Source organism: Zootoca vivipara, chromosome 13 (assembly GCF_965207765.1).
Source record: "Zootoca vivipara chromosome 13, rZooViv2.hap1.1, whole genome shotgun sequence".
NCBI classification, from domain to species: Eukaryota; Metazoa; Chordata; class Lepidosauria; order Squamata; family Lacertidae; genus Zootoca; species Zootoca vivipara.
This window is the reverse complement of record NC_142596.1, coordinates 34,484,833-34,497,465: the sequence shown is the minus strand read 5'-3', so window position 1 is coordinate 34,497,465 and position 12,633 is coordinate 34,484,833. Positions and strand designations below refer to the sequence as shown.

The window sequence follows — 12,633 nt, the reverse complement described above, 5'->3', positions numbered from 1 at the left end:
AATGGGAGGTTGGCTACTGTGTGAGAATGGTGCGGAGGGTGTTTGTCAGTAAGCAGTGCAAGCCAATGTGTTGTCTACTCACAAGCAAGCCCTACTGAATTCAATGGGGCTTACTCCCAGGAAAGTAGAAGTTGAGCTGAACTCAGTGGGGCTTACGCATGCATAGATTCCACTTAGACCTCTGAGTGGGGAAGCAGATGCAACTTTACTAGTAAATCACTTGAACTATTTTTAATTTAGTTGAATATATAGTATATGGAAGCCATATTATTAAATCTACTACTTCCTTACATTGTAAATCCCTCAACTGCCATGGGGAGGCGCAGCAAGGCCCTCCACCACTGTGGGGAGGTGCAGCAAAGCTCACTGCCACCCCATGGAAGTGCAGCACACCATCCACCATGATGGGGCCCTCCACCGCTGTGGGGATTCCTGGTCAAGCCCTCTGCCGCTGCAGATAGGTGCAGTGAAGCCCTCCTCCATCGTGGGGATGCCCAGTGAAGCCCTTGTCTTCCGTGGGGAGGCGCAGTGGGGCGCTTCTCCCCCACGGGGAGGCCCTCAGCCGCCATGGATATATATCATGATATATTGGGATATTATGATGTCTATTTGGTGATCTATTGTGATATTGAAAACCAGATATCACCCAGCCCTACCTGTTGTATGGCATGACTGGGAGTAGAGCTTCTCATGCCACAGTGGGCCAGGCAGCTGCATATGATGAAAGGAGACCTGCAAAAGAGGTTGCTCCAGATGTTTAACAGTCACAGCAATTTTAGAAGCTAAAGGGGTCTTCAGAAGGACAATATGCAGGCTTGCAGTATGTTTGCTGATAGCTCACTTGCTGCTCAAGTTGGTCGTCGTCATCTTTGATTTACATACATGGTTTCTAACCCACAGCAAGTGCTGTCTGCATTTTTTTGTGTAACTTTTCTTTACAGCAGTGGGGTCTAGAAACATCCTTTTAAAAACAGAAAGATTCTGTTCTCAGGATTCTGCTACAGGCACTAGGATCTTAAGCTTGAAAGGCTCATTTCTGCTGCTTGGAGATCTGATTCCCAACAGGTCTGGCTCAGCTTCCTCTCTCCTTTTTTCAGGACCCTCTTTAAAGAAAGCAGGCGAGTGCATGGTCACCTTACTTCAATTCCGTGAGTATCTGTCCGTGCTTGCAGTACAGGAAATCTGTCCTGTGCTCCTGCTGTTTAGTCCTTGGTCACATTTTGTCATTCAGATGGCAACTGTGCATGTGGATATCCTCCAGCATGGACAAACATGAACTTCTGCAGGGCCTTCTGCCTTATTGCTGTTTTTTATTTGTGGATCAGACATGAGAAATGGTGGAATAGCACTGCCAGCATATCTTCAGTGGAATAGCAATGCTGGCAAAATCAGATAAAGTTTGAAGAAACAAACTGGGATCAGTATGTTGTATACTGCACAGCAGCAGGCATCCTTGGTGAATGTACATGTGAAGCTGCCTTGTGCAGAGTCAGGTCACTGACCCACATGGCCTAGTACTGACTGGCAACAGCTTTCCCACTGATTCCCCCCCCCAAGCTACGTAAGATGCTTTTAACTGGAGATGCCAGCAACTTAAAGGTGGGACCTGGCGCATGCCAACCAGGTCCTCTGCCATGGAACCGTGGCTTACCTTTATATGTGTCTGCACCCCAAACACACACAACACTCCCCAAGGTTGTTCACCATTTGAGCACATGTCTCAGTTGTAACTGGCCCCCGGGGATTGTCCTAGGCGCTAGAAGGCTTAAGGTTCTCTAGGTAGCCTCCCCTGGCAGGTTACATCATGCTGACCTGGAAGTAAGATAATCTCTTGCTTTTGTTTCCCTACAGAGCAAAGAAGAAAGTCATGGCGCCTCCAAAGGTGAAAGGAAAGGTGAGCAGTTATACCTCGGCTCCTATTAGCACTCACCCCTGATTGCGTCTTCTTGGGACATATGAGAATATGGGGAAGATACAGTTGCTTCTTGTGTACATTGAAACAGCTCTCCAGGACCCACTCCTATGATTTGTGCCCTGAGTTTACATGGTGCTTTTCTAGATTTGATTGTCAAAGCAATGTAAGTCCAGCTAGTTCCCTGCGATGATGGCCTTGGAGTCTAACATTAGACTTCAAGTGTGTGTTTGGCAGGGGTAGGGGCAGGCAACTAATAAAAGGGAGGCCAAGGTCCAAGTGAACAAGATGAGTGTAAGCCAATGTAGTTAAAGGATGCTCAGGTACTGGCTTTGAGGGACTTGAGCCAAAAACTTCATGGAAAAGAGGTATAGCAAATTGGTATCCTTTCTAGATTAATCGCCTTCAAGTAGGCTTTGTCCTTATAGAAGAAGTGAAGTAGTTTCTACAGCATTCAGCACTACAGCTGCAGGAAGTATCATGTTCTAGGAAAATGCATGTCTAGATGCATCCAAAGCTCTCTCCAGACGTTCATATTCCTGCATTGCTTTTAATTTTGCTGTTGAAATTGCACAACTCCAGAATGTACAGTATAAAGAACTCTGCCACTTTTAACTTAATAGCAACCCCATTTTAATATTTTCTTCCTGGTACCAATTGTGCCTTTGCACAGCCATGTACACAGCCCCTTCTGTGATCCATTTTATCTAGTGCCTTTGGGCAAGTAACACTCCTTCAATTTAAAATGACTAAGAAAAAAATAGCTGGGCAAATAGCATTAAGTTTACAACCTGTCTAATCTCCCTTTCGGTCTTCCAGGAGACCTCCGGTAAGCCAGATAAGAAGTCACCCCTTCCTGTGCCCTTGATCCACTCGAGCAGCGGAGTTACGCTTTCTCCAGAGTCGCAGGGAGTTGCAGTTGGCCTCAGCCCTCAGACCAGAGAACTCTTGGCCATGAGTTCAACCCCAACTCCCAGCAGCACAGCTGCTCCTCCCACTTTCAGCATGGACGACTCTCTGGATGAGGACTTGATCCACAATGCTGCCTCGTCTTTGGAAGCTGTCTCCAAGGAACTGGCTGTTCTTAACAGCCAGACAGGGGGAAGCCCTGACTTCACCCTCCCCACCACCCCAAAGGTGCCTTCGGAGAAACCCCCCATTCAGACCACATTGGAAGAGAAGAGGAGCTTCTCCAAGCCAAGCCCATCACCTGCCCCATCTCCAGCTGGCAGCTCTCTGCAGTCACCACTCAACTTCCTGGCTGAACAGGCCTTGGCGCTGAGCCAGTCTCCTCCGGACAAAAAGACTGAGAGCTCCAGCTACAGAGAACTCTCCTGCCAGGCTCCCCCTGCCAAGATCCTGGATGCCCACCAGTCTAAGCCGAAGCATCACAGCCTGCCACGCACCGTTCATGGGCCCCAGACCTCGACCCCAGTCCAAACACCCCAGGTGAAGGTGTTCCCCCTGGGCTCCCAGCAGCAGAAAAACTTTCCCCCATCCCCTCCCTTTGTCAAGCTGCAGGGTCCCAAGATCATCTCCCCTTTGCCCCAGCGGCCTCCTCTCCATCAGCAGGTCAAGACCCCCACCAAATCGCCCGGCTTCCATTCTTCTTCTTCCTCCTCCTCCTCTTCGACCATCTCCCCAGGGTCTGGCAGCACCCACAAGACCCCCAATTCCTCTTCTCTGACCCTGAGCTACACGGGGAAGCACCCCAGCACCCCAGGCTCCTTGGGGCAGTCGTTCAAGTCGCCTTTTGTGGCCTTGTCGCGTCACATGGCGGCTTCTTCCAGTGGCTCCACGTCCAGCATATCCACAAACCAGATCTCCTCCTCCTCCTCCTCCTCCTCCACGGGGAACCTGCTCCCAGGCACATCTCTTCCTTCTCCTGGGCAGGCTCCCAGTCGCTTGTCACCAAGTTCCATGGTGAAGAAGGCCCTGGTCTCCCAGAAGCTGACCTTGGTTGCTCCACCGGGGGGTCCGAATGTCAGTTCAAGCGGAGGGACGCAAGGAGTGGCCAAGTTGCTGACCTCTTCCTTGAAGCCCGCTGTAGTTAGCAGCACTGCATCCTCAACACCTGTGCCGGTAAGTGGTCCCTCCCAGAGGCTGACTAAGTTCCTTTTTCCTTTTGTCCTGTGAACTTCCCTGTCTACCTTGATTTGGCTGCTGCTGCTGCTGCTGCTTCTCTTTAACTCACTGTTACCAACTCATGCCAGCAAGAGCCAGTGTGGTGCAGTGGCACAATATGGTGCAACCTGGGAGATAAGGATTCAAATCCTCACTTGGCTACCAAGATCACTGGGTGACTTTGGGCCAGTCGCTTACCTCTCAGCCTGACCTACCTCATTGGTTGGTGGCTAGGACAAAATAAAGGCAGAAGAACCATGTGTGCTGTCTTCAGCTCCTTGGGAGGAAAGGTGAGATGTAAATATAGCCAATAAATAAATAAATGTCCTCTTTCATTCAGGAGATGTGTTGCAAGGCTGTCCACCCCCTCAAAATCTGGAAAGTAATTGCTAGAGCTGTGTGCCTGGGACAATTTTGAAGGACCTGCACCAAGTGGCATTGGGTGGGAGAAAACAGCTTCTCTTAGCTATCAGCAGTAATTTCTGGAGGCAAGGGAACTTTCTTTCCTGGAAAGGGTGAAACCCATTAATTGAATTTTGAGGTTGTGCATGAGCCTCTGTGCCACATGCTTCCATGACTGATGATCGTGGAACGTTTCTCTGCTCTTCTAATGGTTGCTTTCTCTCTCCTTCCCAGAAAGGAGCCAGCGGAGCAGTCCTGCTTACCAGTTCGTCTTCCTTGAACGTCCTGTCTCCCGCTTACAAGCCCGGCAACCCGAAGCTGCCGGCACCAGCCCTGAGTTCCACCCCGCTAGGAATTATCTCGCCAATCCATTCTTTCCCTCTTCATGTGATTTCCTTCAGCTCTGAATCGTCCCCCAAGTCAGGGGTGTCGAAGGACGCCATTGTCACGGGACCGGCCCCGGGGACTTTCCATCATGGCCTTGGCCACAGTAAGTGTTTGAGAGGGAAATAGGGGCCCGCACTCCAGGGAAACAGCTGTTGTGAGCCCTGCGGGGCTTAATTTGGCCTGCAGGCCAGAGTTTCCAAACCCATGCCTTTAATGGTGTGGGCCTACCAGGGTATGGGAAGGCCCACTTGCTTCCACATGAAGCTGCCTGATCCTTGAGATCTTCCTCAGTGGCTCAGCTCAGGGTGCCTCTTAGGATGAGGTAGCCTACCAGGAAGAGGTAGCCTTTCCTTTGGTGGTAGAACTGCCTCCTGCTCCTCATCGGGTATTGCCTGTGCCTGCATTTAGGTGTCAGGTAAAACAGCCTTGTTTGTTTGTTTGTTCAGTCACTCAATAGCTTTGAATGTACTGGATCAACATAATCTGCAGTTTTTTTATTTGGTAGATGTCTATGGCTTTGTTGTATTATAGTGCAGTTTTGGAGCTCGTGTTGTGAGCTGACTCAGAAGCTACAGTTGTGCTGTAGGGTGTAAATAATTTTAAAGAAAGGTGTGGGAAATGGGAAAGCAGCAGGAATGGCTTGCCCCTGTGACCCATTCCTTGATTACTGCACCATTCCATGATGGCTTGGTATGTGTGAATGGAGCCTTTGCCGTCACAAATCTATACTATATATCCCTTACATTGGCCTAGATCAGTTGCTTTTCAGTAGAGTCATTTCATGCATTGGGCTGTGCATTTCATGCACAGGGATTATTAACCCACTCTTGGTTTGCAGGGGCTCTGCTGAATGTCAAGCTCCACAACCAGCACTGGTTGGACAAGCCAGGCTTCTTTCCTCTTTTCCCCAACAAGTCTCAGCTTGAACTGAATTGTGCTTTGTAGCCCATCAGTTGAACTAGTTCCACTTGATTGTTGGCTGCAGAACTTGACAGACATTGGGGAGGGAGGGGCAGCTCTTCTTCATTAGAATCCACCTGCAGGCATCTTCTTCTTCTGCTTGTTTCTGTCTTCAACGTACATTTGTTTCTCCTTTATTCCATCCTCCTCCTCCTTTTCCTCTCCTTTCTTTCTCTTTCTCTCCTCTTCCCCATTTTCTAGGTCTTTTGGCTGGCTTGCCTTCCAGCCTGCGCCAGGCAGCGCCCCTCCCACTCTCAGTGCTGCCTGCCCATTTAGCACACAGCCTGACAGGTAACTCCTCTGCTGCTGTTGCTGCTGCTGCTGCTGCTGCTGTTGTTTGTCTTCTGCACTCGTGAGTCACCCTGCAGGTGCGCTCCTGCTTTGCAGCAAGGGAGCCGCCACCCTTGCCATTGACTCCAGGTTCACAACTCCCATGGTTTAGGAAGCCTCTGTAAAGCCCAGGATGGATTGTAGGCCCTAATACTCTACTGCCATCCATTTCTTTTATTGAAGCTGTGCTGGAACACAGGAAGCTTAAATAACCTTCCCCTTAAATATTAGGAAGCTGTCTTAAACAGAATCAGATCATTGGTCTGTCTAGCTCACTATTATCTGCACTGACTGGCCATGTTTTCAGGCAGGGTTCTCCCCCCACCCCTGCCTGAAGATGCCAGGATTAAACCCGAGGTCTTCTGAATACAAGGTAGATGCTCTGCCACCAAACTACATACAGCTGCTTTCTCAGAAAAGCCCCAGGCTACTATTTTACTTTCCCCCCCCCAGGCCTTTCTTTCTGTGAAACACACATGTGGATTAACTGTTGCCCACATGGCACAAATACAGGGCTGGGCTGGCTTTTAACATGGGTGGCTACCCCATGGCCTGTCTGCTCTATGTGGCCCCCAAGATATTTTCAGTGGCCCATGGAGAACCCGCAATATTGGACACTTTTCAAGGTGGGGGGCTTAGTTTCCGCAGGTCTTGCAATTTTGCCTCAATGAGAGTTTTAAATGTTTTTCAAAGGATTTCCTTTAAGTGTTCCTCAGACGTCCACCTTCTTTTTGAGCTGCAAATGTCTGTGTTCACTGGACTTCTTGAGCCCTCGTCAATCTTAATGTCTTTATTTCCGGTAACACTGACGCTCTAACTGCCAAAGGGGAGCTGGTCTTGACTGATCAGTCCCAAGAAATGTTGAAAGCCTTCCAGCATTAAGTGGGACGAAGCATCAAAGCTGCGCTTTAACCCAGCGGTAAATTGAGTGGTGAGCACTAAATGAGCTAGTGGGGAGCAGAAACGGAGAGGAAAGAAAGAGGGGGAGTTCTTCATGATGGGAAAAGGGAGTAATTAATGTGGAGGTCAATAAAGTAACTTAGGGGGTGGGAGCATAATTTTTTTCATTTGGCAATGATTTCTAAGGAAATGAATGGAGAGGAAGCAAGAATTTTGGTGTAGGAAGTTCTTCAAGTAGGCTTTAATATTTTTAGTTGAAAGACAAGGAATTACTTTTGCGGGTAGGGAGGGGAAGAAGGAAACATTAATTCCAATAATAACAGTTCCCTACATGCTGGTTGTGGCCTCCACCTTATGTATCACTAATATATTTCTTTCTTTCTTTTTTTAAAGAAAGAAATAGAAACAAGGTTTCTCTTTTTCTGCCATGCCCATTTTGGCATGTATCCCTTGGAGGATTGGCTGTGGCTCAGTGCAGCCCTCTGTTCAGAAAAGGTTCAGCAACCTGTTTTCTAAAGCCTTGAAACAAGACATGGATGCTCTAGGTGTTCAGAGGAACTATATGGCAGTTGGCAGCCTCTTGTTAAACTTTCAACATAGAAGTCACTTGGGGATGTGTTTGTTCCCATTTAGGAGGTCATTTCTGTAGGTTGCCCAATCTCTCTGAAAGTGCAGAACATGGTGCCATGGCAACTTGGTTGTTTCCCCTGCCCCCCTCCCTGCTAATTAATTTATTGCTTGTTTTTATTGCAAAGTTGTTGCTAATAACTTGTGCTGCTGCTGCTACTTCTGTTTGTTGCGGAGGGGGTTTGTGCTGCTGTGTTGTGTATTCTAAACGTAATTTTAAATTGTGATGCTTTAATTGCTTTGGACCTTGTGGAGAACATAGAAGGCTGTCTTCGTTCACAGTCAGACCGTTGGTCTACACTGGCGGGCAGAGGCTCTTCCAAGGTTTCAGGAGAGGTTGCTGATTGAGGCTGGAACTTTTTGCATGCAAAGCAGATGCCCTACTGATGAGCTCCAACCCTTCATTCACTGCCTTGGGTATCTTACATACTCAGAGTGTAAAAATAGCATTTACATTGTTTAGGAATACATCACTGCAGAGTAACAATACTTCAGATAACAGCATAGAGTGCAGTTATTGTTAGCTTTTATTCAAAAGCTCAAAACACTGAATTTCAGCAAATCCTTTGTAGGCCTTGAGGAACTTCCTCAGCTTGACCGGAGGGGGGGGGGTTGTTGCTACTTTGTTGTTCTTTTTTACTCAGAGTAAAAATATTACTCCCTTGGAAGACCCACATTCAGGAAACCTTTCCCAAAGGAAATCCACCTCATTGCTTTCCAGTGGCCAGGGGAGTAGCACGTATTGGTGCAGGAGCTTTTGAGGTCCCCTGGATGCAGTTGAATGGGTTGATAGCTGGAGCTTTGTAAGCTGACCTTGAGGAAACATGCTTTGGAATATGTTCCAGAGCAGGGGTAGAGGGACTGTGGCCCCCTAGATGTTCCAGGCCCCCTGACTATGAGCCTTGCTGGCTGGGGTTAATGAAAGTTTGAGTCCAGCAACGTCCACCCCTCCTCCAGAGGATGGATTTTGCTGTCATGCTTGAGGTCTACAGGCTGAACTTTGCAAGTGTGCATCACACACAGAGTGCTGTGCCAAATAGCAACCTGCAAAGGAGCTGCCACAGGAAGAACTCTCTCCTTTTGCCTCAGCTGCTGTGCTTTTGTCTTAGTCTACATCTGTAGTGCAACATGGTCGTAGAATGGACTGTTAGTGCTTGGCACATTTAAATTTTCTTTTTTAAAAGCATTCATTGAAGAGGGGTTGTAGCCTCCCTGTTGTATGAAAGGATTTGCTTTTACTTAGCACAGTATGCCATTCCTTCACCTGTACAAGGAGTACAGTGCATTGTATACCATCCTGGAACTCTACAGATTTTGTCACCACATTTTGCTGCATGTTTAAGACAAATCATCCACAAGTCATCAGTACTTGATTACACCAGTGATACACTATTGTGAACTAGGCTTACCCACCAACCATACGTGATATCAAGAAGTGTCTTGGGTGTGTTTTTGCCTGCCCACAAGACCCAGGATGAGAGAGAACTTAGCTTGGGGAACCTAAACTTTGGGAACATGGGAACCAATTTTTTTCCTCCTTCACTCCTATCCTTCTTCCTCTTTTTTGGTCCCTGCCAAATGCTTGAGGAGGCCTTACTGTCCCATGATGCAGTACAAAGGACACCAAGGCCCAAGCTGTAATCATTTGAGGATCCAGTTCTGTTTGCAGAACTTCAGTTTTTCAGTCACAGGTTTGTTTGTTTTTTACTGCAGTGATCATCCCTAACTGTCTGTCAATGTCTCTATTAATTAAACTCTTTAGTAGCTTATGGCTAGTAATGCTTGCTAATCATTTGGTAAACTAAATGTTTGGAGCTTCCACTGCTGGGGCGGGGACAGTAATAGTTCTTCTTTTGCATCTCTTTCAGATACATCTCAACTGCATGGTAAAGGGGCCAATGTACAGCCACGGAAATTGTGACAGTTCGAAAGTTGAGGACATGACAAGCCCTGATAGGGACTTGCAGAATGAAGCCACGGACGCAAGGTGCCCTTTCTCTCCTCCCCCCCCCCGTTCCTTTTTTGAATGGAGTCGATCTGGAGGTTCCTTCCCTGTTTGGACCAGTCCCTTTCCACAGGGATCTGTGCCTCGCACTAAGAAAGGAAGCACTTAACTGGTGCAGTTCTGGCAGCTGCCCTGGAAGCCGAGCACGACAACCCAAGCCCTTCTTGTCACATACCTCTGAATCCAGTTTCTCACTCCTTGATTTTCCAGTGGACTATGTGAAGGTGCTTGAACATTCCTGTTTTCGGTTTATTTGGCTGGCTTAAGCTAATCAAAGAGTGACAGTCACAAGTGGTCCCCCCCCCCTTTACGGTACCTGTAATAAAGCTATGCTGACGTCAACCAAGAAGACCCACCTTCCTCTGTGGCATCTTTTGTAAAGTCAATCAGCTCATTGGTCTTCTCAGAAGGACAGAGACTTGTGAGGCCTTGAGATGCACTCATGAACATTGACATTCTGATCTTTTTGTGTTTTGCTTCTCTGCCTTTTATTTTTTGGTATGGTCAATCCTGCCCTCTTCCCTGCCCTGTCATTACCACTGAATGCATAGGATTGGACAAGTCCCCTTTCTTTCCCAGCATGTCATTGTGTATAGCAAAGCCGTAATTCCAGTGCCTTTTATGGTGGAGCAAGAGTGCAAAACATTTCAAGCTCTTTTTGTGTGGACTCTCTCTTTTGTTGTTGTTTCCCCCCCTCAAAAATTCTTAGCTGTATTTAAGATGTGTTGGGCTTTATTTGATAAGAGCTTTTTCCCCCTGGAGTTATACACCGCTTTCTGGACTTGACCTTGTGGAGTTGCCTAGTGCCAAGCAGAGTACAAAATAGATATTGATCAGTAGGTGTGGAGTATGTGGACCCGAGTTTCCCCAAAAGCAGGGATGGGGAATCTGTAGTCTACCTGGTGATGATGGACTGCAAACCCCATCGTTCATGACCATTGGCTATCCTGGTTGGGGCTGCTGGGAGTGGGAGGGCCACAGATACTCGATCTCTGCCCTAAAGCTATTGCCCCGGACTCAGATTTCAGCAGGTGTTCCGTAAGCAAGGTGAAATCTAGAGCTCTACTTTTGCTCTACTGGAGGAAAGAATTCTGCATACCAATGCACAGAGACATGGGTGTGTGGAGCTGGCCCTCTGCAGGACTACTGGGTTGTGGACCATTATCCATTTGGGGATGCTGTGCTAGCACCAGCATAATGGAACCATTGTATTCTGGTGACAGGGCAGTTCCCTCTGAGAACCTTTCCTGTGCAATCACTGGAATTTGGGCATGACCCTCTTCATTTAAGAGCTTGCTCAGGCTTTTCTAAGAAGCTCGGTGGCTAAGCTCTTTTGTGGGGGTCTGGGGAGTAGTGTAGGCTCATCAGGGCCAGCACCAACCAATGCTCTTTGCTGGAAAGTGAAAGTGGTTGTGCTTCAGAGCTGTCACAAATACCTTGCTTTGAGGAGGCGACTGACAGCTCAGTTGGTCAGTGGGCTAATTTGTGTAAGAGAACCAGGGAGGGGTGGGGGCTGAAGGACTAACTAAACCTTCCTCCTCTTCACTTGACCTTTTTGTCCCAGCATGCTGCTTGCACTGGGGAGAAAAGAGGTCATAAAACACATTGCCACAAAGAGGGGCATATATGGCAATCCCTGTGAAAAGAGGCTTGCTGGAACAAGCAGCCTCTTCTGTCCCTGGAATGCCATAGACCAGGTTGGGCCCAGTGGGTTGCCAGTCTTTTTCAAGCCTCGGGGCAGCCATCTCTCTTGCAAACAAAAACTGTTCATAATAAACCACATGGTCCTCAAGGTACTCCCTTCCCTTCAGAGCCCATTGGTTCTTCCTTGGTATCAGAAAGCTCTTGATCCTCTAAGTGGTGTGAGCCCCATTTTTAAAAAAGAGAAAGAAAATCACAATGAGTTCTACTTGGATTATGACCAAATTTGGGGCCAACTTCATTCCTTCAACATGCCTGTTTTGAAGTCCAAATAAATATGGACATAAACCCTAATTAATTTGTACATCTTCCCAACAAAATGAATTGGATAATTTCAAGCGTATTTATGAAAATATATCCATTCTTTCCATGAGAAAATAAGAATAATAAAAACTCTAGGTTGTAGTAAAAGAGCCAAAGACCAAATGTTAAGGTTGCCAGTTTTGAAGCACAGAAGTTTGTAATAGATGGGCGTGTTTTTTTTGTTTTTGCTTTTTCTGGTCAGGCCTCAATCCTGCTGGGTGCTAATTACCTCTTGTAAGAACTGTTTTATCATTTCGACAGGATTGAGGCCTTCTTGAGCTACTTGCAATTCCCCTCTTGTTGCTCTCCCTTGAAAGCTTCTGTTGTCAAAAGCTACCTGTGCATTTGCAGTGGCTGGAGCAGAAACTTGTTGTTTTAGAAAGAAATCTCATGAAGCCTCTTGCCTCAGGGAAATGTTATTTCTTCCCCCTCCTCCTTCCCCTTCTTTTCTTTTGCATTGAACAGTGAGAGAACTTAATCAAACAGAGCCATGGCAGGGCAGGGTCTATCAGCGTTTGGGTGGGACAAGAACAAGAGCACTGGGTCTCTCTCTCTCTCTCTCTCTCTGCCTTGGCTTTGACCCTTTTGGGAGATTTTTGTTTATGGTGGGCATGTGCACCACCAGATGGCACTTAAAAACTTAGAAAAGCAGCTTCTTTGAGTGTGGGAAGAGCTGCAATTTATTTTTGTGTGTGTCGTGGGTGGGTGGGGGGGGGCAGGGGCCTTTCTAGGTTATGAGGAAGATGGAGGTGACGTTTAAAATGGCTAATCTTGTATACAGCAGCTGAATAAAATTGTTTTCCAGTTTCCAAATTGCTGTTTTCATTCTCTCTATTTTCAAAGAGAGGGCAAAGAGGTGACCATAACTCAGTGGCAGAGCAGCCACTTTGCATGCAGAAAGTCCGTGGGTCAATTCTTGGCATCTCCAAGTAGGGCAGGGAAAAGACTCTTGTCTGGAACCCTGAAAATCTGCTGCTAGGAA

The 12,633-nt window shown here is 47.4% G+C and overlaps 1 protein-coding gene across 3 annotated transcripts in view; it reads left to right on the top strand.

The window, feature by feature from the left end:
• The window catches only part of UBN1 (ubinuclein 1), a 29,844-nt gene extending 17,380 nt beyond the window's left edge, over positions 1-12,464 (top strand). For 2 of the 3 annotated variants that reach the window (XM_035130855.3, XM_060282884.2), the window contains exons 13-17: positions 1,098-1,148; positions 1,852-1,894; positions 2,732-3,994; positions 4,673-4,928; positions 9,511-12,464. In XM_035130855.3, coding sequence (XP_034986746.1) covers positions 1,098-1,148; positions 1,852-1,894; positions 2,732-3,994; positions 4,673-4,928; positions 9,511-9,563 — 1,666 coding nt within the window. In that variant the 3' untranslated portion in view covers positions 9,564-12,464. Of the gene's footprint in view, positions 1-1,097; positions 1,149-1,851; positions 1,895-2,731; positions 3,995-4,672; positions 4,929-5,986; positions 6,077-9,510 lie in introns of all 3 variants that reach the window. The other variant, XM_088656980.1, reaches the window with a different exon arrangement.
• Positions 12,465-12,633: the final 169 nt, after the last annotated feature.